The following is a 27,585-nucleotide window of genomic DNA, read 5'->3' on the forward strand; positions in this document are numbered from 1 at the left end:
GAACCTTGGGAGCAAAGTCATATGATTTCTTATATCTGCACTTCTGTCTGTTCCAGGCATCTGAGGACTTTGTACGTGCCCAGAGCGGAGTACTGTTTCAGGCCTGGAGGAATAGCTCGCAGGGGCCCGCAGGGGCTAGCTAGAGTTCTTCTCTAGGTGATAATGCCCACGGGGTTCAGTCATAAAGACCATAAGATCATCTTGTGATGCCTCTTAAACCCGTGGCCCGCTTAGTCACCAGGCTCATACCACTGTCTTGTGATTATATTAGGGAGTACTTGCCCAGAAGACAGGAGGGACGGCTTCCCTCGTCCTGGCCAGGGCACTTGTAGCTCGGAACGGGCGCCTGCTTTCTCCCCCCTCAAAACCAAAAGGAAACCACAGAATTTGTAAGGAACAATCAGGCTTTTGCAATAATTACTGACAACGAAATAGTTACTCAGTCTTGTGCTTCCTGAAGTTCCTAAGTCAGGGGCTGAGTGAAAACTTTGGGAACACTGATAAGAGTTTAAAAAGCCTTCATTCAGTATTCAAAGATACTTTTTAATCTTTCTCCAAAGGATTTTTATGTTATTTAGATGATATATATATTATTGTTTTCCCTTGACGAACATGGAGCTCCCAGGTTCATTTCAGAGTAGTTCTATTTCAGTGGGACACTGTGTTTCCTTGGTCATTTGATTTTAACAGAAAATACTGTGACTCTGATGCTTATTGTCTCTGGTGCTTGTTAGTAATTCAGCCGACTCACTTGGCAACAACTCAATGTAGTCTCTCCAGGTGAAGAGTCTTTTGAAGACCTGACCGAAGAAAGCAAAAGCCTGGCCTGGAATAACATCACCAAACTGCAGTTACATGAGCAATATAAAATCCACAAAGAGTAAGAACACCTCTGTGCCGTCCTTGGGGTCTTGGCCTGGAGTGATGCGGTTTAAGTGGAGTCAAGGGGGTGGAAATTCTCTCTCAGTGTTGTCTTGTTTGGTTTTTCTGCCCCCAAAATGTCTGTAGTGACCTGTAGAGGTCAATGTGGCAAGGGAAGGTTTGGCACAAAATGAATTTTTGTCAGCCTTCCATGGTGTCATTTCCTCCCCTGGTCTTTCTAGAGCCCAGGATGGGGTCTACGGCCAGCAGGTAGTTTTGTGCCTCTCAAACCGGGGTACACAGCCCCTCGAGTCTTTGATGGGAGAAACATGGTATATCTTCCCCAAGTGTTGAATTCACAGATATTGTAGGGGAAAATGTGTCTTTTTAAAAAATTATAATAAATGTGTGTATGTGTGGAGAGAGAAAGATCAAAGGACTAAGTTCACAGGAGTTTTAAAAATGATAACTATACTTTCCAAAGAAAAGGGGGGGGCGCTTGCTGTCAGACCCAGAGGAGTTATGAGTGGTCAGACTTCTGCCATTAAGGATGTTCACACATTTTGGTAAGAAAGCCTGAGAAGCACTGACCTCCCCCGAGCCATCGTGTTACGGATGGGAAAACCCAGGCTCAGAGACGAGCCCATTGCCGTGCTTCATGGCCGTAGACATCCTGTCTGATATGCTGATATCACAGACACCAGGGGTCAGGGGTGGGTCTGAATGTCCCAATCTACTTCAGATCCATGGCGCTGGACCCGAACACAGCCTCCTGCAAAGAAATACATAGTTCCACCCAATTCATTATAACAGTGGCTTTCCTTTTCTCAACTTCTGTGAGTGACACATAGAAAGAGGCCTTAGCATCCCAGACAGTGAAGTCATGAATGAACCTGTAAAAGGAAATGGTAAAACCAGGCAGTGGTATCATCACCGAACAGAGGCTCGGTAAACTCGATTCAGCAGCGAAACAGTGACGTGCTGGTAAAGCAGAGTTTCAGTAACTTGGGGGATAGTCAGATAAGGTGGAATTTCCGGTCAGGAAGGTGTTCCACTTTGAATATGGCAGCCAGAGAAGCCAAGAGTGGGGATGGTTTCTGGCCACGGGTCTCACGGAAACAAAATTCGAAGCTCCCCAGCGATGATTTGGTTGTGGCAGGTGTGATGTGTGCAGGGCAGATCCAGCAGACAAGCTGTGACAGAAAAAACCACAGACACTTGGTAAAAGTCGCAAGGACTTGAAAGAGATGAGCGTCCCAGCACATGGTTGTTGGTAACTTATAAAACTCTGTCTTTAAACAGGGCGGTTACTGGAATAGCCGTCTCTTGCAACGGGTCTTCCGTCTTTACAACCTCGCAAGGTATGTTTTTCCGCCTGAACACTGGTTTACCCGGAACCACGAAGCATCCACGTTTCGTAACTCTTGGTTACGCGTGCTGCCTCCACTGAATTTTCAGCAGTTGGCAGCATTTAACAGAAAATGTCATTGTAGTTTGCCAGAAACAATCATGAGCTTACCTTTCTGTTGCTGATGACGTTTCCAGAAATGTAAGGGACGGGCCCAAAAGAGCTTACTCCCGGCTCCTGGCTTGGCGGGGGGCACACGTGCTTGCCGCAGGTCACCTGAGCCCAGAAGGGCTGGGCAGCTGCGGGGTGCAGCAGGGGCGCCCCTGGGCACGGTGCGCTGGAGCACGGGCAAGTGCACGTTTGCTGTTAGATGTCTCATTTGTGTCCCTTGATACATACTTTCGGGGATTTGTTGTCGAATTTCGCTGGCAATCTAATTCATGCATTGTCAGTGTTCTACGTTATCAGGTTCTGTCTTAGTCATCTGCTTATGTTTTAAGACAGCTTGATCTGGCAGGGTTAGCAGCCAGCTGTTCTGGAGGGGACTTGTCCTTTAGCCTTTATCATAGGAAATCACGGGTTTCATTGATTAAGTCTGGAAATGGTGCCATCCAACTAAACCCTTCCAGAGAAATCAGAGTTACCACTCTCGGGTTCTGTAATGGTGGTTTCTTATCTGTAGCATGTCCTTCCTTGCTCTTCCAAGGACAATCTCAGGATGCATAAAACAGAATTTTCCCCAAAGCATAGATAATGGTTCTACCGTAGGCCAAAGGAAGTTAACGTTCAGGACGCGCGCTGGGCCCCGTTGGGGTCAGCAAGACGAGGCTCTGGTAGAGGGACGCGATCCACGTTCTCCCCGGGCGCCGCCCGCCCAGTGTGCCGGCATCGTAACACAAGGCTGAATGCTTTATCTTGAAAGCATTTTATCTCTAAAGCTTTTTATCGTTAAGCAGAACCTATGTTCTTAGCTGGCTTTGTTGCCAGGGTTTAAGTCCTTCAGTGTGCTGTACTTTTATGACCTTGTAAACCATGAGTTGGGGGAGCATGGAGGCTTAAACCCCTGGCGCTCATTAAGCATGACATCCCTTCTTTGTAAATTTACCAAGTGAAGGGGAAACAGGGTTCTTTTTTTTTTTTTAAGTCAAAAGCCTTTGTTTTTTTCTGTTTGTTGCTTCTATCAGTAACTTGTGGTACTGATTTATACACATCCTGACCACCACTGCAGAGTGACCGTCCTTCCCCACACAGTGGTCCCCGTTTAGCTGCGTGGGCAGGTGGGGGGCTTGCCAGCTGCGAGCCTGGCCGGGGCAACGGCTTTCGGCAGGGTCACCTCTAGCACGGGCATGAAATCTTTGGTTTGGAGGACAGCATCCTTACCCCGGGCTGGCTTGCGGCTTCCTGTCTGATGCCCCAGATTCATGAGCGGCAGGAGACTTCGTGGTGACCACTCAAAAGTGTCTGATGGGAAGCGCATTCTTCAGAGTCAGCACGGTCGGGAAGAGGCTCAGAGTTGAGAATGCCCCGCAGGGTCAAGTTCAGGCAACGCCGTGTTCACTCTTCGGACTTCGTTGGCAAGCTGATGCTGGAGGGTGTTTCAGCTTGATGATAGTCTCAGGACTCGCGTGTGTTGGTGTCACAAAAATGAGGTCGAAATGCTAAATATTACTACACAGAAATCATTTCAAGCTCATCCTGATCTTTTCTGCATCATGTTGTGTGTTTACAAATTAGGAAATGTGTTATTTGCTTCAAATATGGGATGTTTGGAGCTCATGGTCATTTTTGCAGGTCTTGGTTCCCAAGAGATTGTTTTGCTACACTTTTTTAAGCTTCTGTTAGGCAAGGAAATTTGAATCCCTGCTTTATTATTCTTTAGGAGGTCAGTGGTTGCTTCATAAATGCTAATTCAGTGCAGGGGTATCACACCATAATTGAGCTATTTGTTTAAAAAAAAACATGTTGCCATGATTTTTGTTGTCTTTAATTTAAAATTGCTATTTTATTCCTCCTTAACTTTTTTTTAAAGATTTTATATATTTATTTGAGAGATAGAGCATGAGCGGAGGGGAGGGGGGAGACAGAGAGGGAGAAGCAGGCTCCCCACTGAGCAGGGAGCCTGATGTGGGACTCGATCCCAGGACCCTGAGATCAAGAACTGAGCTGAAGGCAGACGCTCAGATGACTGAGCCACCCAGGAGCCCCCCCTTCCCTTTTCACTTTGAGCTTCTGTCAGTGACTAGGCCTGCTCCGTGTTCAGTCATGCTGAAATGTGAGCAGTGTGCTGGGCCTGCACTGGGTATGTGCCGGTTTCCTTGTCGTGGGGTGACAGGTCACCGGCTGGGGCCCCAGGTCTTCTGGCCCCACCTACCACCCTGCTTCTGCTGCCTGCTGGCCTCCGCTGTTGTTTGTCCTCTGTAAGGGTCAGGAAATCTTTCTCATATGTTTGCCTTATCATTAAATCAGATTCTACCTTGAAGATGTTCTCCAAGGAATCCAAAATGCTACAAAGAAGTATATCGTTTTCAAATATGGTGAGTTTATTTTAATTTTAAACCAGTGGTATGATGGTAATTCACGTAGCAGTTTGTTTTATACACACATATGGTGGCATTTTGTTTCTCCCCAAGCAATTGGGTTTATTCCTGTGTGGTGTCTACAGAATGCCTCAGTGACATTACTTCTAAATTCAATTTAAAATTTTTTCAGAGTGCCTCTTTCTCAAAATACAGTGATTTTGTTTTTAGCCTGGAAAACTAGAAGTACCACCAGCAGAATTCTCCTTAATCAGTCTTTCCTTTTCTGGAACCGTCAAACTAAACGTGTCTGTATTTTTAAATAATGTATGCATTTCTGAGTGGATAGGACACCGAATACTAGAAAACCAATTCTTCTAAAAAAAAACACATTTGATTGTTCACATAAACCATCCAAAAGGTTTTGAAATTCCCTAAAGAATTTTGGAAGTTCTTCTTACGTGTGGAAGTCTGTAATCCAGAGAGGCTCCTTGAGGATAACTCGAACCCACCCTCCCCTCATGATTTACCTATGTGAGGAGTTCCTCCAGCCCACGGCTGCCATGAGGGCCATCCAGAGCCCCTGAGAATCCGCAGGCTAGCTCCATGTGCCCTGGGCAAACTTTGACTTTCTTACATGTGGTAAGAAACTAAGCATCTGGAATTAGCCAGTTGAAAAAAAAAACTTCCTAAATACAAGGAAGGCCAAAATAAATAGAATTTGAGCATTAATTTTGGGGGTAGCTTATAAGATAGTTTTACCCTTTTAGAAATTAACTAATTATGGTAAGTTACTAATGTTGAACCATTTGTATTTCAGGCTCTATCATCTTGTTTACTTTTGCCAGGAGATGCCACTGTCATAAGTTCTTCGTGGGACAATAACGTGTATGTATCTGAGCGTGCTCACGCTCCTTGCGTGGCATAGCTGTCTTTGTGGACGGAAGGCAGGAAAGGACAGGTCTTCCGTTGGTGGGTCACTGAGTTGTTTTCAAAAAGGAACAGATATTAGATCAGGGTAGTTCTGGTGGCTTTGACTGTGATTATTTGCATCTAATAATTCCTCCCAGTGGACTCTGTTTTTCTCTGTGTTTTAACCTGAGGTGAAAACACAAATGAGCCAGACCTGGAGATTTCTAGTTTCAAATTCAGATATTGAGTATTTTGGTTTAATAATGTGAGAACAAGTACTTTATAATTCTAGTGAGTCTTAGTGCAGAATTAAACAACATAATTTTCCTTGAATATGTGTTTGAGGGTTTCAAAATTAAGCTAGAATGCTTTTTAATAGTCTCATTCTCTTTTCCGTTAGCTATTTTTACTCTATAGCATTTGCGAGACGCCAGGACACGTTAATGGGACATGACGATGCGGTTAGTAAGATCTGTTGGCACGACAACCGACTGTATTCCGCATCGTGGGACTCCACGGTGAAGGTTTGTATAGAATTTCTGACTTAAAATGTTTGGATACTGCAAGCATTATAAACCATTCTACACCTGTTGTTAATGTGCTCAGTCACTTCACTCTTTCTCACTAAGTGTATAAGTCCTCTGTAAAGATACTGAATGCCATTGCCTATGTGTTTTCAACATCCATACTTCTCAATAGGAAGTCTTCCCGATTTTTGTACTGTGTGCTTAACAGGGTTGGAATGATGTGGAATTCACGAGACAGAGTTACAGAGAAATACAGGTGACCCTTGAACAACACAGGTTTGAACTGCACAGGTCCACTTAGACATGGATTTTTGTCGATAAATATATACAGTACTGTAAATTTATTTTATGATTTTCTTAACGTTTTCTTTTCTCTAGCTTACTTTATTGTAAGACTATGGTATTTGGTACCATATTTGGTACATGTAACACAAAATACGTTAGCCAACTCTTTATGTTATTGGTAAGACTTCCGGTCAACAGTAGGCTATTAGCAGTAAAGATTTGGGAGAGTCAAAGTTATACGCAGATTTTCAACTGCATGGAGTGGAGTTGAACTCCCCCGCATCGTTCAAGGGCCAGCTGTATACAGTAGCAAGCCCTCTTATCTCACACAGTTGGAACTAGCTGAAAATGTCAAGTTAAAGTGGGGAATCATGTCAAGTTAGAACATATAAATGCACATTCATTCACCATTCTATTGATGTGGGCCATCCTTGGCCTCTTCTTTGGAAGCCTACACAACTATCTTACAAAGACCACACCAGTATTCATCATCCTCAGTTTCCAGTTTGCATTTATATAAAAAGAAAGCAAGAACCTAAAACTGTTGGAATTCCTTCTAGTTTTCAGGATTCCCCCCATTCTTACAGATAAATTTTCTTGCCTACACCAAATTTTAATAATTTTCTTGGTGACTTGCCTTTTTGCGTCTCCTCAATACATTAGTAGACACTACAACACTTTTGCACTCATGTTCGCACAAAAACCACCAAATACAACAGCAAAGGATAGAAAGAGACACACAGGTGCAGCTGACACTCAGTGAGCACCTGTGGCGGGGATAAAAGCGGGGGCGCTGCAGGAAGGAGCCAGAAGCATTTCAGGGCTGTATTTTGTTGGCAAGTTAACTGGCTGTTGGTTGATCAAGAGCGTTTTCCTTGAATGTGTTGGAAATGCTTTTGTTCTAAATGTTTTCAAATACCTTCTGCAATATATTCCACCCCAGGTGTGGTCTGGCGTTCCTGCAGAAATGACCTGCACCAGAAGACAGCGCTTTGACATGCTGGCTGAGCTGGAACACGACGTCAGTGTGAGTACCGGCAACAGTGCTGCTCGGAAGCCGAGATGGAGTCTGGCGGAGGGTGGGGGCGGTTGGTTTTACCTATGTGCTTCTGTTTTTGTTTCATTGGCTTTTGCTTACCGGAAGAGAGCATGGCTCTCCGTTCTCTTCTTTGACTTGACTCTTTGGGTTTCCAGGTCTTGTCTTTTTTTCCCTCCAATTTGCTGTTTCCCTGAGAATTAGTTATGGTCCCATCAGATTTCCAAAATACCAATTTCTGAGCATGACACTGAATATTTGGACACTCTCAAACTATTTGCGGCAGCAAGGTGTGCCCCATCGTCTTTCGTGTTTTCTGACACAGACGGTAGAAGGGGCCATCTGTCCAGCGTGATGCCCTCTGGCAGTCTGGGGCGGCCCAGTAAGCACACGCCAGCGGGGGCGGAGCCACAGCCTTGTTTGCGCTTGGCCGGGTCCCACTAGTCCCACTGCCGCACCTCCCACTAGAGGTGACAGCACTGCCTTATCTCCGAGGTGGCGAACAGATGCCTGATTTGAATGGCCAACAAATGAGCTGAGGTTGAGAATTATTTATGTAGTCTGTAACTCCAGGTGGGCACGCAGACATGCCCCTGCTTTTCCCAAATCCCTCAAAAAATCACAGGTCAGCTGTGCCTCACGCCGTCTGGCACCGTGGTACGATTTATAACTCATGGAGGTATCATTCTGAAACCTGGCAATTGTAGGCTATTTTAAAACAGCAAATGGGGCGCCTGGGTGGCTGTCAGTTAAACATCCGACTCCTGGTTCAGGTCGTGATCTCATGGGTTGTGGGATGGAGCCCCGTGTCCAGCTCCACGCTCAGAGGGGAATCTGCTTGAAAATTCTCTCCCTGTACCCCTCCCCCCTGACTCACTCTCGCACATGCTTGCTCTAACAATAAATAAATCTTAAAAAAAAAATCCAGCATTACATTTACCCTACCAATATTTCATTTTATTCACTAGCATATGAAGCAGTTCATTTTTAAATAATTCAGTAGGCGATGCTGAAACCCGTCTGCTGAATCAGCCTCATCAGTACGCCATACAGTGGAGTTTAACCTTATCAGTCCAGATAGTGGGGTCAGCCTGGGCAAACCACTACTGACCGTAACCCTAAATGGATACTTTGTGTTTTCTTCCTTAGGTAGATACAATTAGCTTAAATGCTGCAAGTACACTGTTGGTTTCAGGCACCAAAGAAGGCACAGTGAATATTTGGGACCTCACTACGGCCACCATATTGCACCAGATCCCATGCCACTCAGGGACTGTATGTGATACTGCTTTTAGCCCAGGTAGTATGATCCTTTTCAATACAGATGATAACTGGGGGAATTGGAATTATTACTTTAAAGTAAGAATGTAAAAAGGAAAACAGTCTGCCGATAAAAAGTGTTGCCTGTATCTGAGACTGCTTCATGGCACAATACCGTATACTTATGCCATTGGCACCTACAGAAAAGCAGTAGCAGACATTGTTCTTAATTCGTCAACTCACAGGAGAAATTAATTTATAATATGGAAATGAACTCACACCAAAGGGTCATCAGCCCTGTGTCTTAGAAGCATTTCAAGGAGAGGAGAGTCATCAGTCCAGTACAAGTAGCTCAAGGAGCATTAAAGTGAACGTTGTGCCAGAGATAGAATGTCAGAATAATCTCCCACACACTTCTGAAGCCATGTCACCTTGTGTTACAGACAGTCGCCACGTCCTCAGCACAGGGGAAGATGGCTGTCTAAACGTCATAGATGTGCAGACAGGGATGCTCATCTCTTCTCTGACTTCAGACGAGCCCCAGAGGTATATTTTTTGAGTTGCTAATGAGGGAAGACATGTACAAATTCATGACCCTGCCATTTGGGCTTGCTTTGGCCAGGGTACACAGCCCCTCCTTCATGAGGACTAATCAGATGATTATTTCTAAATCATGCTCGCAGATGCTTTATCTGGGATGGAAATTCTGTTTTATCTGGAAGTCAGTCTGGTGAGCTACTTGTTTGGGACCTGCTCGGAGGAAAAATCAGTGAGAGAATACAGGGCCACACAGGTAAGCAGTTATACAGTTGACTCACCTTTCTTCCTAAAATGCTGAACTCAAACCTGCTCTTCCCATCAGGAAACATCCTCTTCCCAGGCAGGAAACACACCAGTTCCCTCCACTTGGCCAATGGTCCCCTCCAGCACCTTGGTGGGCCAGGTGATCTGCAATCTCTTGGGTCCTTCAGGACTGAGATTGATGTTGACAGACATTTGATTCCAAAAAGGAAGTTTTTAAATTAACTTCCACGTGGAGAATTAAAAACCATAGTAAAAGCTGGAATCGTTGTTTTACGTACATGCCCATAGTTTTAAAGAAACCCAAACACAACACAAAAATAATAAATTACAATGAAAAGGATCTTCTTCCCACCACTGACCCCACCCCACCCCACCCCCAACGTTCTCCTCCCTGAAGGATGCCTTCCAGTCTATCCTGGAGGTGTGCCCTCTTACGATTGAGAGGGTAGGTTGTAGGCATATTAACCGTTCTGTCCACTTGGGTTTTTCTACTTAGTATCTCATGGAGATTCACGGTATTTGCGTACCTCGGCATGGTTGCCTCCTGATCTTCTGGAAGATTTATGGTTTTTAATTCTTCTAGTATCTATGGTTATAAGTACCTATTTACTTTCCACTGTGACCAGTAACTGCCCCCTTATTCCCTTCCCTCTGTCACTCCGTTATGTGGTTATTTCCTTAACATCGTAAAGTGATCTGTTTACGTCATCCTCAACTTACTGGCTTAAGTAACATTTGACTCCTTCCCATAGAAACAGAACTAGCAAACTTCTACCAGTTCCCTACCTTCTCCTCTCATCCGTGTCCTGACTACTGCTGTAGGAATCGCTGTTTGCATCCCCTTATTTTAGCTTTACGTTTAAGTGGTTTTATTACTCAGAAGTTCTTGTACCAAGCAGTTATTTTTAATTTATACACCTAATTACAGGATGAGAGAAGGCAACATAGTACTTCAGAGTATATTTTGGGGGGCCCCTGGTCAACTTACTACCTAACCACAAGGTCTCTCTCTCTTAGGTGCTGTGACATGTATATGGATGAATGAACAGTGTAGCAGTATCATCACGGGAGGGGAAGACAGACAAATTATGTTCTGGAAATTGCAATACTAAGTGCCTTTTCCTCTCTTGAATGTTAAGTTGAACTCTATTTAATGTACTTTTAAACCAGGCTTTTAAATGAACTGGTGAATGTGCAATGATAGTAATTAGAAGTTTTACCACATGAGACATTGTGGTTTTAAACTTCCTAAATCATGGCAACTTCAATGAAAGCCATTGGTTGCCACCCTGTAAGGCAGACAGATGTGGCAGTGTTAGGGAGGAAGCGTCACATTTGTAAGGCAGACGATCATCCCAGTATGCTGATGGTCAGAAGACAGGTTTGGGTGGCAAAGTAAAGTAGCTAAGAGATACCAAACTGAAATGGGAAAACTTTCAGAAAACATTGAACAATTCGGAATTTTCCAAGAAAATGTGCAGTATACTCTACTACTTCTGAGTCACTCTGTTTTGTCTTCCTAACCTACAGAATTGCTGCCCATCTGGGTTTTTGGGTATGTGTTTTCATGAAGTGGTTACTTTGTATAACCTACTGTCCTCAGATTCTAAGAACCTGGGGAAAGATTAGCAATTCTTGTAACAGTAAGTTTACTGTGTATAGGAATGGTTTATTTCATTATAGCTATTAAATGCTCTTTTCTACATTAAAAATATTTTTCTGTAATGAAAGCAGTTTTCATTTTCTTATTTAAGTGATTTATTACCAAGACTAGTACCTTTTAAGAGCTTCAAGTATTGATCCTTCTAGAAAACCATACTTAAGTGATGTGAATGTCATTCATTCTTACATTTTTGGAACCATCCTCAGACCCAAATCTAGGTAACAAGGTAGGTAAACTGGGAAACATTCGGTTTGCTTTTCCGAATTTCAACAAGGTAAGCTGTAAAGCAACACTGCTGACTTCCTTTTATATCATGACAATGTTTTTAAAGACTATAGAAGAGAGTTTTATTTTGTAGGCTGTATGACATGGAGGAAAAATGACCCAGGGTAACAGTTTTCAAAGTCCGTCTTAAGTGTCATTAAACAGGACTCAGTCCCCGGTGTTGCCGGGAGCGTCCGTGGCCTCTGTGCAGTCCCGATGCTCAGCCTGAAGCGTGCAGGCTGGCCATCTGCGGTTCACAGGTTGAAGCACTTTTCCTAACACTCCTACTCCCTCGGCAGAGCGCTTCTGTCAGGGCCTCTGGATGCCCACTGCTCTGGGAGACAATTCCCATGGGCCCAAGGTGGGAACTTCACGTTCAAGTTTGGTGAAAGGCACGGACAGTTTCCAAATGATGCAAGAGACTAAAAGTCAACTTTATTTATACATATTTAATTAGATGGAATAGGCATAAACCAAAAAGAAAAAAATCAGGGTAAAGGTCACTGCCATTTTGTTTGTAGGGAGGGGTCAGGAAATGACCTGGGAAACATCCTAAGACCATCCCAAAGTAGCTAGGTTACAGAATGTTAAGAGTAAATGACAAAATTAGGTATTATTCCACTTAATCTACAAATGAATAAAGGGAGTCAAGAGTTTATCCTATTTGGTATGAGAATTTTTACACTTAATATATAGTGATTCATTTCTCAGAAAGTAATACCAGTAACTTTTAAAGAAAGAAATTTCCATTACACAATCGACTAGAAAATCTCAAATGCAACTAAGCAGCTATGTTGTAGCTCAGTATGTACCATGAAATTGTTCTGGGCTAGTGTACATTTCAGTTTAACATAGAACTGCATTTTAGGTTGTAGAAAGGCAGCAATAGTTCTATTTTGGCTTTTATTCTAGATGCTTTACACAGTTAAGGCGACAGTTGAAGCATATTAAGTAAAGGTAGTTACAAGTTAATGATGATCAACACAATCTCTTGCAACCTACATACACTGTATAATGCTTACATGGAATGAAACCAGTGTACTTAATTGGTGTTCACAGGCACATACACACACACACACACACACTCACAAACTAAAAAACCATCAAAAACAATCATTCTATATGTACTATGGTAACACATTAAAAATGCAATTACACCATAGAAGTAAAGTAATATGAACAGCACTACTTGATATGTAAGATAAAGGTGATTGGTTCTAACACAGAGCTAAGCCTGTATCAGTCATTCTAATCATAATGGCTTATAAAAGCATTGGGTTTCCAGTAGAGAAACTACTCTATGAAAATCAGTTAATCTGTCCAAAGTTTCACATCTGTAAAACCAGGATAAGGCTATAACGATCTTGAAGTGTGGACAAGATATCCAATCAAAACAGTAAGATTCCCAGCCATAATGTAAGATAGAAAGGTCTTCATGCAGCATATGCTCTCTGGCTCCTAGAAAGCTTCATGTGCATAATATAAAGTTAAGTTGCCCAAGAAGTAAACTGGAGAAGTTCGGTGAAATTTCCACTGTGCCATGACTTTTAAACCTCAGGAATGGTGTGATCCATCAGGCTTTTCATAATGCTTGGTGCCATCCTATGAGAGAGTCACTTTATTAAATAGTGCGGTTTGGGTTTCTTTTTTCAAAAAGGCTATGCTAATCCAAGAAAACTCCCATTCAAACTTAGTGGGACTGTGGGGAGAGGGAAGGCCTTTTTTTTTTTTTTTTTAATGAGTTCAGATCTAGGAGCCTCAGGGGAATCTAGCTGTTTGCAAATGTATCCAGTGTGAAATGCCATCTGTACCTTGGCTAGAAAAATTAGATAAGATACAAGTAAGTCCTGGTATATTAAAGCTGATGACTAAAAACAAGGAAAATGACAACACTGTTATGCACTGGGAGGGAAATGGGAAGAGGGAACCTATCACTGGTTTAAGAGAACAAGTAGTCTTGACTATAACACTTGCCTTTTTTTTCTACCCAGAAACTGAAAAATTTTATTAAGGTTATTATGTTTTTAATCTTTTAAATCTTACTTCCACAGGCAAGATAGATTCTGAAAGAAGGATCTAAGTTGGCTTGGCAAAAACAGCTATGATAGAAGCCAGGATTTTAAAAGTTCTAGGAAGATAACAACACTTGCTGCCTCTTCTATTCCCCTACTCAGCTGTCCAATCCTCATTTCCTGAGGCCCATCCTAGCACCACATCCCACACCCCTACATGAATCTACCTGCCCCCTCAGATGCTCTCAGAACAAAAACCATTACTCCTAACATCCCATAGGCAAGAATGCTCCATCATGAACTACCAGAATAGATTTCTATTGAGCAGAGGAGCTGCAGGCAGAGTGCAACTGCAGTCAACTTTACTGCAAGCTGAAATGAAAGTCTGCCCACTTCTGCTCATATACCTCTTTTCAACTAGAAAACGTCAACATTTCAGAAGTGTATGGTGAATTTTATTCAGTACTTGGGAAGTTGTGAGGGACTGTCCTTACCTACCAATTCTTCTGATATAAATAAGTAACTTCAAATTTCTAGATAAATGCCATGTCATCCCTTAGGTAAAAGAACCAAAGATTTGAGACTTAATATAAGCACTGTACTTTCTTTTAACTCAGACGACCATAAGCACCAAGTTGAAGTACTGTCTACTTACCGTTTAATAATATGTTCAAAGATAAAAGCAGGCATGATTGTAATAGTAACTACAGTCTCAGATGTTGACAGTATGTCTGCAATTTGAGAATCCTGTTGAAAACACGTAATGAAAATTAATACTAAGGCTTTATTTCATAAATATGAAACTATGTTATTCTTGATAAATATGTCCTCTTACTTTTTGCTAAGATCTCTAAAATCTGACCCTTGATATTTATAATTTTTTTTCCAGTTTTTCTTACCAAGTTTAATTCTATAGAATCACCATTTTATAGATGGAAGCAAAATTGCTAAGTAAATTGAGTAGATATTTTAGCCAAAATATCATCTGTTCATTACTGAAGATGAAATAATTTTCCTCACATACAATACTACCCTCAGTTAATGGTGCATTCTTAACGAAGTTTATGAAATAAACAGGTCTTAATGAAAACCTTTACACCTTAACATAGGCATATTTAGGAATCTGTAGAGGAAAAAAACAAGGTATTAATATAAACAGAAACTATGACTCATTTCCTACCAATTCCTGGGTTGAAAAAGCTGAGCAATCATTCATTCAGAATGTCATCAAAATCTTCAATGCCCACGTCTCCACAGAATTCTAGTTCAAGGGACTGCTGAGATCACAGAGTCAAGCCCTATGCTATAGGAACATTAATTACAAATAGCCCAAGTAATTCCTTTGGCCTGAGGGCACAGCCAGAGCCCCAGGTCACCCATCTCCCCACTGAGTTTCTATTTATTTTGAAGGTCAACATGAAAACACCACCAAAATACACAAATGGAAAAGACATCTGCTAAAATAAAACTGCAGCACAAGACATGAGTTCTATTCCTTACCTTCAGCCCTATGACATTCTGCCCATTGACTTCACAGATGTTATGTTCTGTGAGAAGACCGTTTCTGGCTGCAGAACTGTCTTTCACTATGGATGTTATCTTTCCATTTTTAAAGATAAAGCCCACATGTCCAGTACTATCCTTATGCATGGTAACTGTCCGTTCAAAGGGCCTGTAAACATAATGGATTAAATTAAAAATTTCACTCTTCTATTGGTCCAAGTTACTCTTTGAAAGTTTCCATGTGAACTGTCTAGTCAACTCACCTGTCACGAACAGTCATAGTAATCTTCTCTCCAAAAGCTTGTTTGAGCACCTTGTGTGCTTTATCAGAGCTCCAGCCTGCGCAGTTTTCCCCATTGATCTGGAGTACTTGGTCCCCAAATCTCAGACCAACCAATGAGGCTGGAGAATTTGCCTGCACCAGCTGAACAAATATGCCCTAGAGAATAATAAAATAACTTTGGTTATTTACCACTGTTATGATATGGTTTAAAAATGCTGGAAAATTAGGAACAAACTGTTCAGATTAGGAATCTACCCTAGTGAAAAAAAAAAAAAAGAAAGAAAGAAACTACATGAATATGTGTGTCGTTACTCCCAAAAAGGAAATTGAAAATTTTATCAAGGCAATGACCCCAAGAAATAACAGAAAAATGTGAGATCTCACTAGTAATTTCTACCTCAAATCATGACCCACCACCCACCTGACCAACCTCAATCATCCCCTTCATCTTGGAATAAAAAATCTAAGGAAAATAAAGTAGGGTTTCCATAGTAAATGTAAGCTTCTATGGGTCTGGTAGAATACAAAAATAGGTATTGGCACATGGTTCTTGTTTAGGGGGAAAGCAAGTCAACTGTTAGAAATTTCATGATTTCTTTTAGTTTAAAAAATGATAGTTTAGTGTAAGGTCATAACTCTCCTTATAGCTGAAGGACTCCTTAACCCATTTGCTAAATTATAGGATAAATAAGACTGGGTTTACTGAACAGCCTAAAAAGGTGGGTACATTCAATACCACTCCAGTTCTTAGAAGGAATCCACTATGAAATACAGAAAACTCAAGTTTAGTCAACCCACATGGGTATTTATACTTCTATAAATTCCCAAACTCAGATGTTGAAGAAAATGTAAACAAACAAGTATAAAAAGAGTAAAATTGGTAAAATATGAAAGTTCTACAAAGTTGGACCCTTTCTATCCTCTTAGGCTGGATCAAACATAACTTCTGTCCTGTGTCTTACAGTTTACTTTAGGGCAGTACTGAAAACTAGACGGCACCCTGTAAAATGGTCAGAGCAGTGAGTTTTGGCCAAATGGAGAAATCCACTGCACGGATAAGTGCATTGGAGATAGGGGCCTATGAAGAGTGTCTTGTCTTTTAAGACAGAGGAAGGAGCAGAGAAGAAATCCTGGCAGATGGGCAGCATATACTTATCACTGAAAGGAAAGGGAAAGCAGTGAAGTCAGGGCTTCGAAAGAAGCACACTGATGTGTCCTGAATAAGTTACATGTCTGTAGTCATTGATGTCCTCAGCCCTCTGGGTGGGTAGGCAGGCAGGGTTGGGGCTTCCTACCAAGACCAGCCTCAGCCATTTACCACAGTGTGGGACACTCATTATCATTTTCTGTGTGAAAAAGTTGGACAATAAGACTTAAGACTAATAAGGAATCCAAGAGCCACAAATCGGGATAAAAGACTCAGCATATCCTTAACAACCCTAAATGCCTCCTCAGAGAGTAACCCTGTTTAATTTCTTCAGTATGGTGAGGTAAGAGGTAAAGTAATTACAAAGCTAAAGGAATGGCTGCTCTAATTAGAAAATCACTTTTACTCAAAAAATGACCTATTAAATTCAAAACGAAGGATGGAAATAATAAAGCAGCAAACCCACTTCACAAATGATCATTATTTAATTTAAAAATAGACGCCATAAAGGCCACCGATTCTCACTGGTCAGTCTCTTAACATCACATATGATGCCCTATTTGAATGCCATAATTTTATTTGTATAAACTATGTTATAATATATGAAGACCAGTGAACTGTACTCCAGAAAGAAGACTCAAAAAAAAAAATTTCATTTAAGGTAATGAAGTACCAACTCTGCCTCTTCAGAATAAGGCATCTCCAAGTGGAAAAATTAAAATTAGCAAATTTAAAATGATCTTGATTATAAATGTAATATTATAATTAATTAAAACATTCCCACTGTAAATTATTCTAATAGTGATTACTTAATATTTCAAGCTATTTGGACAAACTGAAATACAATTTAAAATACTTACATTATCTATTGATTTAAGCCTGAGCCCAATTTTTCCATCTTGATCCTTACACAAAATGACTTCACGAATCCCTTGCTTTATTTCTGCTCTACGAATTCCAACATCATTACCAGTTACAGGAGCCACCATATAGTTCATACTGGAAGGTCTTGCTACCAACTGCTAATAAAAACACACACAATGTGTCAATACTTAGAAACATTCTACATGAAAAAAGAAAAACCTAAAATGAAAATTAACTTGAATATATTCAGTCATATTTTCCCAAAAAGTAATCTGCACATGTTTCCTTCAGATAAAGTTTGACTTATGCAAAAAGGACCCTAGTTTTTATTTACTAATTCTTAAGGAAATTATCACCTCCAGTAGATTCAATGACATACCTTCTGAATTCACTGGTATGTGCTTCATGTATACTTTGGCTTGTCTCCAAATGTATTATCCTTGAGTTTAAAGGCCATACCATACTGCTGAAACTCACACAGTATTTTCCAGAGGGTTCTTTTATATGTGGTCTGATCTTTATTAGACATCTACTGATCCTTTCAGCATTTCTATAGAGAGGGAACCTTTTTACCTCACAGTGCCACCGTGAGAATTAAAACTGCATGTTTACGTGAGTACTGGCACACACAAGACAGGATAATATAGTTCTCGTTCTCTGTAATGAACATTTATGGATTAACCAATTGTATGCACAAACCAGACTGACCAAGAACGGCAGATACCCTGTTTCCAGATTTTCAATTTTCTCAAGTTTTCTTTTTTTTTTTTAATAAATGGTTTATTGATACATTACAAAGAATGACAAAATTGTATTATCTATATTTCTAGACTTAATGGCCATCCCATAGAAAGCATCTTTGGAATAGAAAAAAAGATTTTAAGAATTTGTTTTCCCATAATCATAAAGCTGCCATACGCAGTCTGGGCACAGCTAGTGCAACATTTTCCTCAACCCACAGGCTCCATTCCCTTTACCAACTATTCGTAATATGCTTGGGTCACTCACAGGAGAACACTGTCAGCATCAATATTTAGCAGCATTTCAAAATACGTTTTTTTTGTCTTGAATAAAAAGCTATTCTTTTAGTGCAGTAACTTATGTCTTATTACTTTTATACACAAGATATGATCCTTTAACATTTATGTAGGTAAATATCTCCCACTTTTTTGAAAACTCCCAAAGACTTTGAGGATTTTATTTTTTCACAATAAAAGAAAAGGGCAGTGTCAACCCATAAGAGTCAGCCCAGCAGCGTAAGTAGACCCTCTGCAGAGCTCAGCTCCTGATGCAGGAAGTGATTTGACACCCTCCCCTCGCTCTCAGCTCTTAGAAACGGATCTGAGAGGGATCAAAGCAGTAACTATCTGTATTACTTCATAGCCTAGAGAGGGAGAAAACAGATGTAAAAAAATACAGTCTAATAAAAATATTAGAAGCCAAATCTGTTCATTCCAGATGTCTGCAAAGGAGAGATTCTATGGAGTATGTAATGCAGAAAAGGTATCACTCTTAACACAAAAAATAAATTGTGGACACTCACTCAAGGCCAGGGAAGCAACCAGAAAGAGCAACTGATGCTTCAATTGCATGGTCACCAGGAAGCGCACATACCAGAGAATTTGGGACAAGCCTTCCTGGTATTGTGGTTCAACAGCCTTCGGGGGACGGAGGGAACCAAAGGCCAACACCGTCACGTGTGAAAAGGCTACTATGGGAACAACATGACAGTCGGAAATCAGCTAGAGTCTGAGTTAGACACCGCTTAAGTCCAGCCTGCACTTGCTTTCTCGTGCAGGGCTTGAGACATGCAGAGGCATCTCTGACATGTGTAGGTGACCCTTCTCGTGAAAGACAGAGAGGAGCCGCTTCAGGAACACTTCCGCCTCTTCAGGTACACTTCCTACTCAATCATTTTCATTTCAGTTCACCACTTAAACTAGAGAAGACGCTGTAAGCTATCCCCACTAGCTTCTAACTTGGACATGGCACCAAAGTACTACACATACAACTGAATGAACGACATTTTCCTGGTTCTTCCACTGGGCGGGCTCAGTATGCTTCTTTGGACTGAACAGGTTTGACAATGTTCAAGAAAAGCATGTAAACATAGCGCCAGATTTTGTTAGTCTCTGTGACAGAAAATTGGTGAAGCACTCCTCGGCTCTTGTATAATTCAATGACTGGCTTTGCCACATCCTTGTACTGTCTTAGACTGGCAGCCTGGCTTCGGGTTTATCATCCTGCTGGACCAATGGTTCACCCATGATGTCATCAATCCCATGTACATGACGTGGATTAAAGTCCAGGTTATACACCCTTTCGCTAGGAGGGTGAATCCAACGTCGGCTGAGACGATCTTTGAATGTTTCAAATGGAATGTTCTAAGTGATCACTATCTCAAGTTTTCTTGACCAAAACTGGTTTTTTATTTTAAGTGAACCCTTTTCTCAACCGAAAAGATAGTGAGAGAAGAGCTAATCAAAGGCTTCTTTGTTGGGATCTGTCAAAAAAAACAAAAAACAAAACCTCTAACCTACCTAAGAACTGTGATGCTCAGAGCAGCATTAATAGGGAAAGAGGAACCTCAACTACATAATCACCACAGATGGCAAATTTTTTGTTCAGAATTCCTGGTAATTATGATAGCATATTCCAAAGCTAATAGTCTAACAGGAATACTGTACATACACAACTACACTAGAAATCAGAATGCAATGCCGGAAAATATTACTTGTGAGATTATAAAGGTTCAAAAGAGAAATGAGTACAGCTATAAGAGACACAGGAAAATCAGGTAATGGGATAGAAACAGAAAAACTTAGAGCAAATGAATTAGTTTAGCTGGAATACAGAACAAAAGGGTTGAGTGGGTATTACCATTGGAAAATATTTTTTCCAGCAATATTTTTAAAGTACTTGACTTACTAGGTGTTCTTACTTATTATGACCAATACCACATTACCACTGTCCCCTTCCCCCACTGTAAGCAAACAACACACTTAAAGGGGTTCTACTTAAAGGATACAATATATGCTTTGAATGAGCAACCAAATTTCTACAATAACTTTCTAGATTGTCTTCCTGATTCTCCACAGAGCGAGCACAGAAATCTTAAAAAAGGAAAAGAAATCATGATTAGACCACTCCTACAACTCTGATCCCAATCCCTTACACCATGGTGTACAATGCCACACAGTACCTGGTCTTCACTACCCCTCCAATGCCATCTGCTGCCATGTCCTGCCTTGCTTCCTCTGCTCAACACACAAGTCTTTCTCTCAAGTCCACTAAGTTCATTTCTGCCTGAAAGCCTTCAAGTTCCGTCTCTACTGTACGGAATATTCTCCCACCGGACATTCACATGCCTTACTCCCTCATTTCACTCAGTTCTCTACTCAAATGTTAACCCTTCAGAGAGAACATACATGCTCACTATGTCAAAATATAGCCCTAGCACTTTATTCACTTACTCTTCTTTCATTTGGTTCATGTCATAAGCACTGGTTTATTTGTCTACAATGTGAGCTTCAGAAGTGTGTGCTGTGGTTCACTATTGTATCCACTGCACCTGGCACAGTGCCTGGAATGTGTGGGTTCTTAAGCTACCGAGTCTCATCTCTACTCATTTAAGGTGCCAGTGGGAGACAACACACTTAAAGGGGTTCTACCTTAAAGGATACAATATATGCTTTGAATGAGCAACCAAATACATGATGCATTTTCTTCCAAGGCCCAAATAAAAGGTCTGGAAACGAAGGTGTGGCCATGGGAATGGTTCCTCTCACTCTTATATCTAAACACACACAAAACTTTTGCATCCTGTCCCCACATTTTGAGCTCTACAGTGTGAAGGTCTTATTTAAGAGGGAGGAATGCCTCAACTGGGGAACACAACGTTTCCCCTGAATTAGAAGATCATCATCTGACTGCTGTTTTGGACTTCATATGCCTCTGAAACATAGGCAAAAAGAAATTATTGAACTGGCTAGTGTGACTAATCCTAGTTACCAAGAAGAAATTGGGTTGCTGCTAGATAATGGGTTCGAGACTATGTTTGGAATCCAGGGGGTTCTTTGAGGTGCCTTTTAGGTCTTCCATGTCCAACAGTAAAATTAATTTAAAAAAAACCCAAAAAACAAAAAACAAAACCCAGACTTCTGCTGGCAGTCATAATGGAGCCAGGCTTACCCTCTTGCTATAAATAACTTAAAAATCTGGAAAAATAGGAGGCAACAGTTTTTGAACATTGGGCATTAGGCAATGTAGAGCAGTAATCCCTGAAAGGAAACATGTGAGGTGAGCCTTTTCATCTCTTGGCTTTCGACCCAGACCACTATCTGGACTGGAACGCAGAAGTACAAATCCCAAGCAGAGCACTGCACTCTTGTAAGCTGAGGAGACAAAAATCAGGAAGGCTGAAGAGCTAGTAAAACAGCAAGACTTTTCATGGCTGAGTCTCAAAGAGGAAGGAGCTACACAGAGAAAAAGCTCCAGAAATCTATATACAGGTCTCCTTGAACCGTCTGCTAAGTACTAATCTCAGTATCTGTGAGGTAAAGCTCCGGAGGCCCAGCAAAGTACATGCAGGAAGCTGTAAGCTAAGCCTTCCTGCAGATCACACAGGATTGGGAGACATCCAAGGTCCTACCAGCAAAAGTGGTGTGCTTACTGAATACCCAGGGCCTTCAGCAGAGAACCCAAGGGGACACACATCTTGAGTAATGGGGCTACATAACCCTACAATAAAGGCTGTTTCAGACCCACTCTAACAACATGTAAAATCAAGCCTCAGAAGGACCAAGCTGATGCACGTGTAACTTAACTGCTTGCCAGAACAAGTGCTGACACTCTTTAGAGGATACATAATCCGGCACCTAAAAATGTAAAATTCACAATGTCCTGTTCTGATTTTTAAAAAATAGGTGGCATGTGAACAAGCAGGAAAATGTAATCTATAATCAGGAGAAAAATCAGTTAATAGAAATTCGGAAATAACATCAAAAAATTAGCAAACTAGGATTTTAAAATAGCTATTATAAATTTGTTCAGTATGCTCAAGGCTTAAAACCACATGGAACATCTAGAAAAGAAAAATACAGTATGTAAAATGAAAAATTCACTAGATGGAAACAGTTATTAGAAGTCTCCAGCAACGAAATAAAAATGGAAGAAAAAGCAAGATGCTTGAGGAGGAGATTCTGACACTTCAAAATGTTTGGGTCATCCCAGCAGGTATTAAGAAAAGACTGGCTCAAGGGCAAACAGAGTAAAGAATGTGTAGTAGACAAAAGAAGTCATAATACTAACTACAGCATCCTGATCAGTTGCCAAAATAAGAATCCCAGTAGCCAATGACTACCTTCTTTGATTGTACCTGTAAAATTTCTGTAAATGTAACAATCTTTTTGTTCCTCCATACCTCCTTTACCTTAAATACGTGAATTTTTTTATAGCAGTGAACTTTATACTTTTGTCTTCGTGTCAAAAATATTCAGCTGGGAATGTGAATACTAAGGGGTAATTAATATTGCACAGTAACTGACACCACAGGCCGATGCCCAGAGATGGCTATGATAACTGGCACTGTTGCATCCTGGGGTAAGGGCAGGACTACTTCATTATATCAGAAGTAACTGGCCTGGTTTTGTACACCCCTGGATTAAAAATTACTTTTATATTTCTAAAAGGTTGTAAGCAAAGAAACAAAAAAACCAACAAGAATACGCAACAGAAACCATGTGTGGCCAGCAAAGCTTAAAATGCTTACCATAGGGTCCCCCTTAACAGAAAGTGGGCTGAACCTCAATTTTACCAAGAATTGCATCTTTTAAAGGGAAACTATGCAGTTATTGCTGTCATTTGAAGTTAAAAACTGTGTGGATATACAGAGTAGTCAAAGGAGTAGGCAGCGCTGGGTATTAAGCAACTGTTTGTCAGCTCCAAACCCACCTAGACCGTACATAGTGATGATGGAGCTTAAACTGTGCAAATTACATACTCCTTTGTCAGCAGACTTCTGGTTAGCATCCACCACAGGAGGCTGGAAGGCTGGAAGAGAAGTGCCTTGTTCCTTCCTCTTTGTTTCCAGCTCCTATCAGCTCTGCCTGGGCCTCGCCCTTAACCCTGGTGGCACCAGTTGATTCCATTCTCCAGCTTTTATTGCCACACTCCCAGAACCAGCCTGGCTTGCAACCGCTCACAGATACAAGTACTGACAGTAGTGTCCGCTCCTCCAAGGTGTGATGAGGCCCAGCTCCAAGGAGCTCTTTCCCCAAGATTCTAGGTTCTGAATTCTCCAAACTCTTCCCTGTGTCACTCCAGTCCTAGAAGGAGCAGTGACTTTCTGTAATTACATCTCTGTTCAATGCCTGCGTGTTTCAATTCTTCAACCTTTTTGCCTAATTTCTTAAATTACTTCTTTTGACATACCAAATGGGCCTTAATATAAGCAAGTTTTTAATAAATATTTAATAAATGCCAGGTACTGTATTAAGCACTGGGGTTATGGCAACAAAACAACTATCAACCCTGTCCTTCATGATTTAACTATAATAATAAGTGATAAGAGGCTATGAGATACATTATATTTAAAAGCCTGAATCTGGGGTCTTTTATAGGGAGCTAATTTAGACTTTGGAATGTTAAAAGATTATGACCAAAAAAAAAAAACGTATGACAGACCTGTATTTCAGAAAGATTAACCTAGCAGCGGCTTAGTACTGTTTGATATTAGAAGTTACTAGAGAAAACTTAAGAGATGACTGTGATACTCTAGATTAGAAGTACAGAAACCCTGAAGAGGGTTATAGTAGGACTGGAATGGATAAAGTGAATACAAGAAACATGGGAAGGACAGAATCACTAGGTCTTAGTAACTGACTAAATGCAGAAGACTAAGGAGAATGGACTAGTCAAAGGCATTTGGATCTTTAACTCCTAATAAATTAGGAAAGTGGTAAAAGGTTAAAAGAAAGTAGATCATTTAAGAAGCGATATCCAGAAGGCAGTCTAAAATGAGAGAAGAGAGGTCAACGCTAAAGTTATAAATTTATGAGTTGGCCATGAAGAGGAGGAGAGCATTTGTCTATGTCTAAAATATGATTTTATACAAATCAAAAGTAAGTACAGTATACGTACCCCCTGAACTGATGCTCCATGGACCAAGGCCATATTTGCACGGATTTCTTCTTCATTTAAACTCAGGCCCATGTACTGGGAGAGCTCCGGATACAATTTAGGATAGAGATCTAACATGAATGAATAAATAGATTTTAAAAACCCATTAGAATATTTAAAATGAAAACTGTTATTATGGGCTTCTACTTGTGTTAAAAAATTACATGTATGCTATAAAATCTAGAATGAATCTAAATTAGCAATTTGGAAAATCGTCCCCTTATCTCTATAATGATAATTAGAAATGGGAAATATAGAAAAAGCTGAAACAGTCAAGATAGAAATAATTATTCCAAATAAATTATCTTGCCTTTCTTTTTTCTTAAAATACACCTCTTTGATTAGGAATTTCATAAGCATACCAGTGATTCTCCACCTCAGAACAACTGACTAAAATGTTTATTGTCAAGCCAGCTACTTTACAACTCATTTAATAAACACTGCTATGAAATGATTCTTCTGAATGACAATAAAAAAAACCCAAAGCTTATAGAAGTCTATTTAGTATCTTATTTAAAAAAAGTTAACCACATTCCAGTGAAATCTTGGAAACAATGTATTTAAACACTAACAGTACTTAACCCAGTAGCAGAGTTAGGTACTATTTCCAAATGTTTTTTTACAGTTTGTGATTAAAATGAATTTTCTGAAAGAATGTTATCAATAGCTATATCTGGCTACAAAAACCTATTTTAATACTCTTTTTATCTTAAGTCGTATTATTTAGGGGCTCTGTCCTAAATCCCTATAAACTTAGAAGGAAAAGGAACCAAAGATAAGTATATGGAGACCTAATGAAGATTCCAGAATTTGGGAAGCTCCCCCAAAAGGAAGTGGTTGAAAATTTCAAACCCCACCCTCACCCCAAAAGATGGAGGGACAGTTCAGGAAGTTCAAGAGCAGTAGCATGGGGCATAGCTCACATATAAGTTTTCTTCATAAATCAATCAGTCATAAGTTAGGGTCTTATGAGGGTTGAGACTTTACTTAATTCACTTAATTCTGATTAAGTTATAAAACCTATCTTCATATTCACAGTTTACTTTCTTGATTAAAGGGTTATTTTTTTTGAAGGAAACATTTTTTTCTTACTATTACTAGAATTTTAACCACATTATTTCACGCTGCAGATTAAAAAAATCTTGGATTCCCTATTTCAGTAAAAGACGACTCGAACATATTAGTTCAGGAAGAATGAACTCAAGTATAAACCTACTTGCATCTTGAGAGATGGGAGCAGAAGCTTCAGACAAAATTGCTGGGTTGGCAGGGTTTGCAGAAAACGCAGTTTGAGCCTGAAAAAGAAAAAAGAAAATTCATATATATAACAATGTTATATATACACTTACTTAAAAATTCTTATATAATTTGTAAGTTAAATTTAGTACTTCTAAGAAGAAACTAAAACACTGAAGTCTTAATTCAATAAAGTTTAATTTTGGGGTGCGTGGATGGCTCAGTCAGTTGAGCATCTTACTCCTGATTTCAGCTTAGGTCTTGAGCTCAGGGTCTGAGATCAAGCCCTGCATCTGCTCTGCGCTCAGGGCAGAGTCTCTGCTTGAGGTTCTCCTTCCTCTCCCTCTGCTCCTTCCCCCTACTGCTTGCACTTGCTCTTTCTCTAAAATAAATTAAAAAAATAAAATCTTTTTTAAAAAATTTAAACAGTAGTTTAATTTTACACACTTCAACATGTTTTTCAAAGAAAATCTGCAAATCTAAAACACATTTCATATTCTAAATATTTTAACACTATGATATAAAATTTGACTAAGTACCATACAGCCAATATTTCATACTGCTGTTGAAAATTAATAAATTAGTATTTTGAAAATGCATTATAAAATGTATGGCTACACATTTTACATTTTCGTTTTGTTTTTTTTTTTACTAGCTAGTCTAATAATACTTTATTTGCATAAGGAAAAAGCTCAACCATATTCACGCAAGTCACATATCGGAAAAACACCCCAAAGTTTAAATCTTACTACGTTGCTAGTATTTGCCATTCCAGCATATCCTACTGAAATTATCTTCATCTTCATTTTAGCAACTGCAAGAAGGGGATACACTCTACTAAATACAAAAAAATTACAAAGTATGAAAAAATGCATACTTTATCACAGACATAAAAGGATAATGATTGAAATAATGTAATTTGTAACTTTTAAACAAACTTGTCAAAATCGTTTTGCAATGTATATATTTATCAAAATGCTACTCATGCTCAAGTATGCCAGGAACTCCTCTCAGGCTGCCTTCATAGCCCATGTTACATGAAGTATTCCAAGATGAAATCCTTTTTCCTATACAAATAGATCTGACTTTCTAAAACAGCCATGTATCATTTAGAGACAAGATTGGTTGTATGGCCAATCTCTCATATCACTTTTTACTTAATTGGAAATATGTGTATTACATAATGAAGTTTATACCTATACCTTAACCTAGCCCTGAAAATAATGACAAGAATAGTCCCAAAGATGCTTGGAGTGATGGATGCTTAATTTAAATAAGTATAGCCTATAAAAGCACTGGATCCTACTTCACTCATTTGGATTGTAAATGTTCTGGCATGTTTGTTATTACATCATACTTTAGTATTTATTGTTTTACAATTTGTCACATTCTAAACTGAAATAAAATGCAATGAAAATCTCTACAATTTTAAATAATAGTCCAAAAGCTCCAAGTATATTGAATTTTCAAAGTTCTTTCACCAGCTATCAGCTAAAAAGAGCTAGGAGCCAGTGGATTATTTCTTGGATAATCTCTAAGGAAAAAAACACAACACTGTTCACTCAAAGGAAATGAACTATCAAGCCATGAAAAGACAGGGAAGGAAACTTAAATGCATATTATTAAGTGAAAGAAACGAATCTGAAAAGCCTGAATACAGTATGATTCCAACTGTCTAACATTTTGGAAAAGGCAAACTACAGAGACAGTAAAAAGATCAGCAGTTGCCAGAAATGAGTGGGGAGGGAGGCAAGAATAGACAAGAATTTTTAGAGCAGTATTCTGTAATACAGATTTCTATGTGATACTAGATTCCATACAACAATGGTGCCTCTATGTCATTACACATTTGTCAAAACAATACCAAGTATACAACACCAAGAGT

At 40.0% G+C, this 27,585-nt stretch overlaps 2 protein-coding genes across 5 annotated transcripts in view; one reads left to right on the forward strand and one right to left on the reverse strand.

Annotated features, from left to right (window-relative positions):
- Positions 1–11,282, forward strand: part of NSMAF (neutral sphingomyelinase activation associated factor) — a 57,984-nt gene extending 46,702 nt beyond the window's left edge. The window contains exons 22-31 of one of the 3 annotated variants that reach the window (XM_087864870.1): positions 781–880; positions 2,164–2,222; positions 4,676–4,743; positions 5,546–5,613; positions 6,038–6,161; positions 7,393–7,476; positions 8,635–8,785; positions 9,189–9,291; positions 9,429–9,538; positions 10,567–11,282. In XM_087864870.1, the coding sequence (XP_087720996.1) occupies positions 781–880; positions 2,164–2,222; positions 4,676–4,743; positions 5,546–5,613; positions 6,038–6,161; positions 7,393–7,476; positions 8,635–8,785; positions 9,189–9,291; positions 9,429–9,538; positions 10,567–10,661 (962 nt within the window). In that variant the 3' untranslated portion in view covers positions 10,662–11,282. Of the gene's footprint in view, positions 1–771; positions 881–2,163; positions 2,223–4,675; positions 4,744–5,545; positions 5,614–6,037; positions 6,162–7,392; positions 7,477–8,634; positions 8,786–9,188; positions 9,292–9,428; positions 9,539–10,566 lie in introns of all 3 variants that reach the window. The other 2 variants (XM_045789050.2, XM_045789051.2) reach the window with 2 other exon arrangements.
- Positions 11,283–11,905: 623 nt separating this feature from the next.
- SDCBP (syndecan binding protein) overlaps positions 11,906–27,585 on the reverse strand; it is a 37,580-nt gene continuing 21,900 nt past the window's right edge. Inside the window, exons 3-9 of one of the 2 annotated variants that reach the window (XM_045789053.2) lie at positions 25,681–25,759; positions 24,426–24,535; positions 17,282–17,440; positions 15,255–15,430; positions 14,989–15,160; positions 14,144–14,235; positions 11,906–13,078 (exon numbers count right to left, since the gene is read on the reverse strand). In XM_045789053.2, coding sequence (XP_045645009.2) covers positions 13,024–13,078; positions 14,144–14,235; positions 14,989–15,160; positions 15,255–15,430; positions 17,282–17,440; positions 24,426–24,535; positions 25,681–25,759 — 843 coding nt within the window. In that variant the 3' untranslated portion in view covers positions 11,906–13,023. Of the gene's footprint in view, positions 13,079–14,143; positions 14,236–14,988; positions 15,161–15,254; positions 15,431–17,281; positions 17,444–24,425; positions 24,536–25,680; positions 25,760–27,585 lie in introns of both variants that reach the window. The other variant, XM_045789052.2, reaches the window with a different exon arrangement.

Source organism: Ursus americanus, chromosome 9 (genome assembly GCF_024610735.1).
Source record: "Ursus americanus isolate L20-20 chromosome 9, mUrsAme1.1.p, whole genome shotgun sequence".
Taxonomy (NCBI): Eukaryota; Metazoa; Chordata; class Mammalia; order Carnivora; family Ursidae; genus Ursus; species Ursus americanus.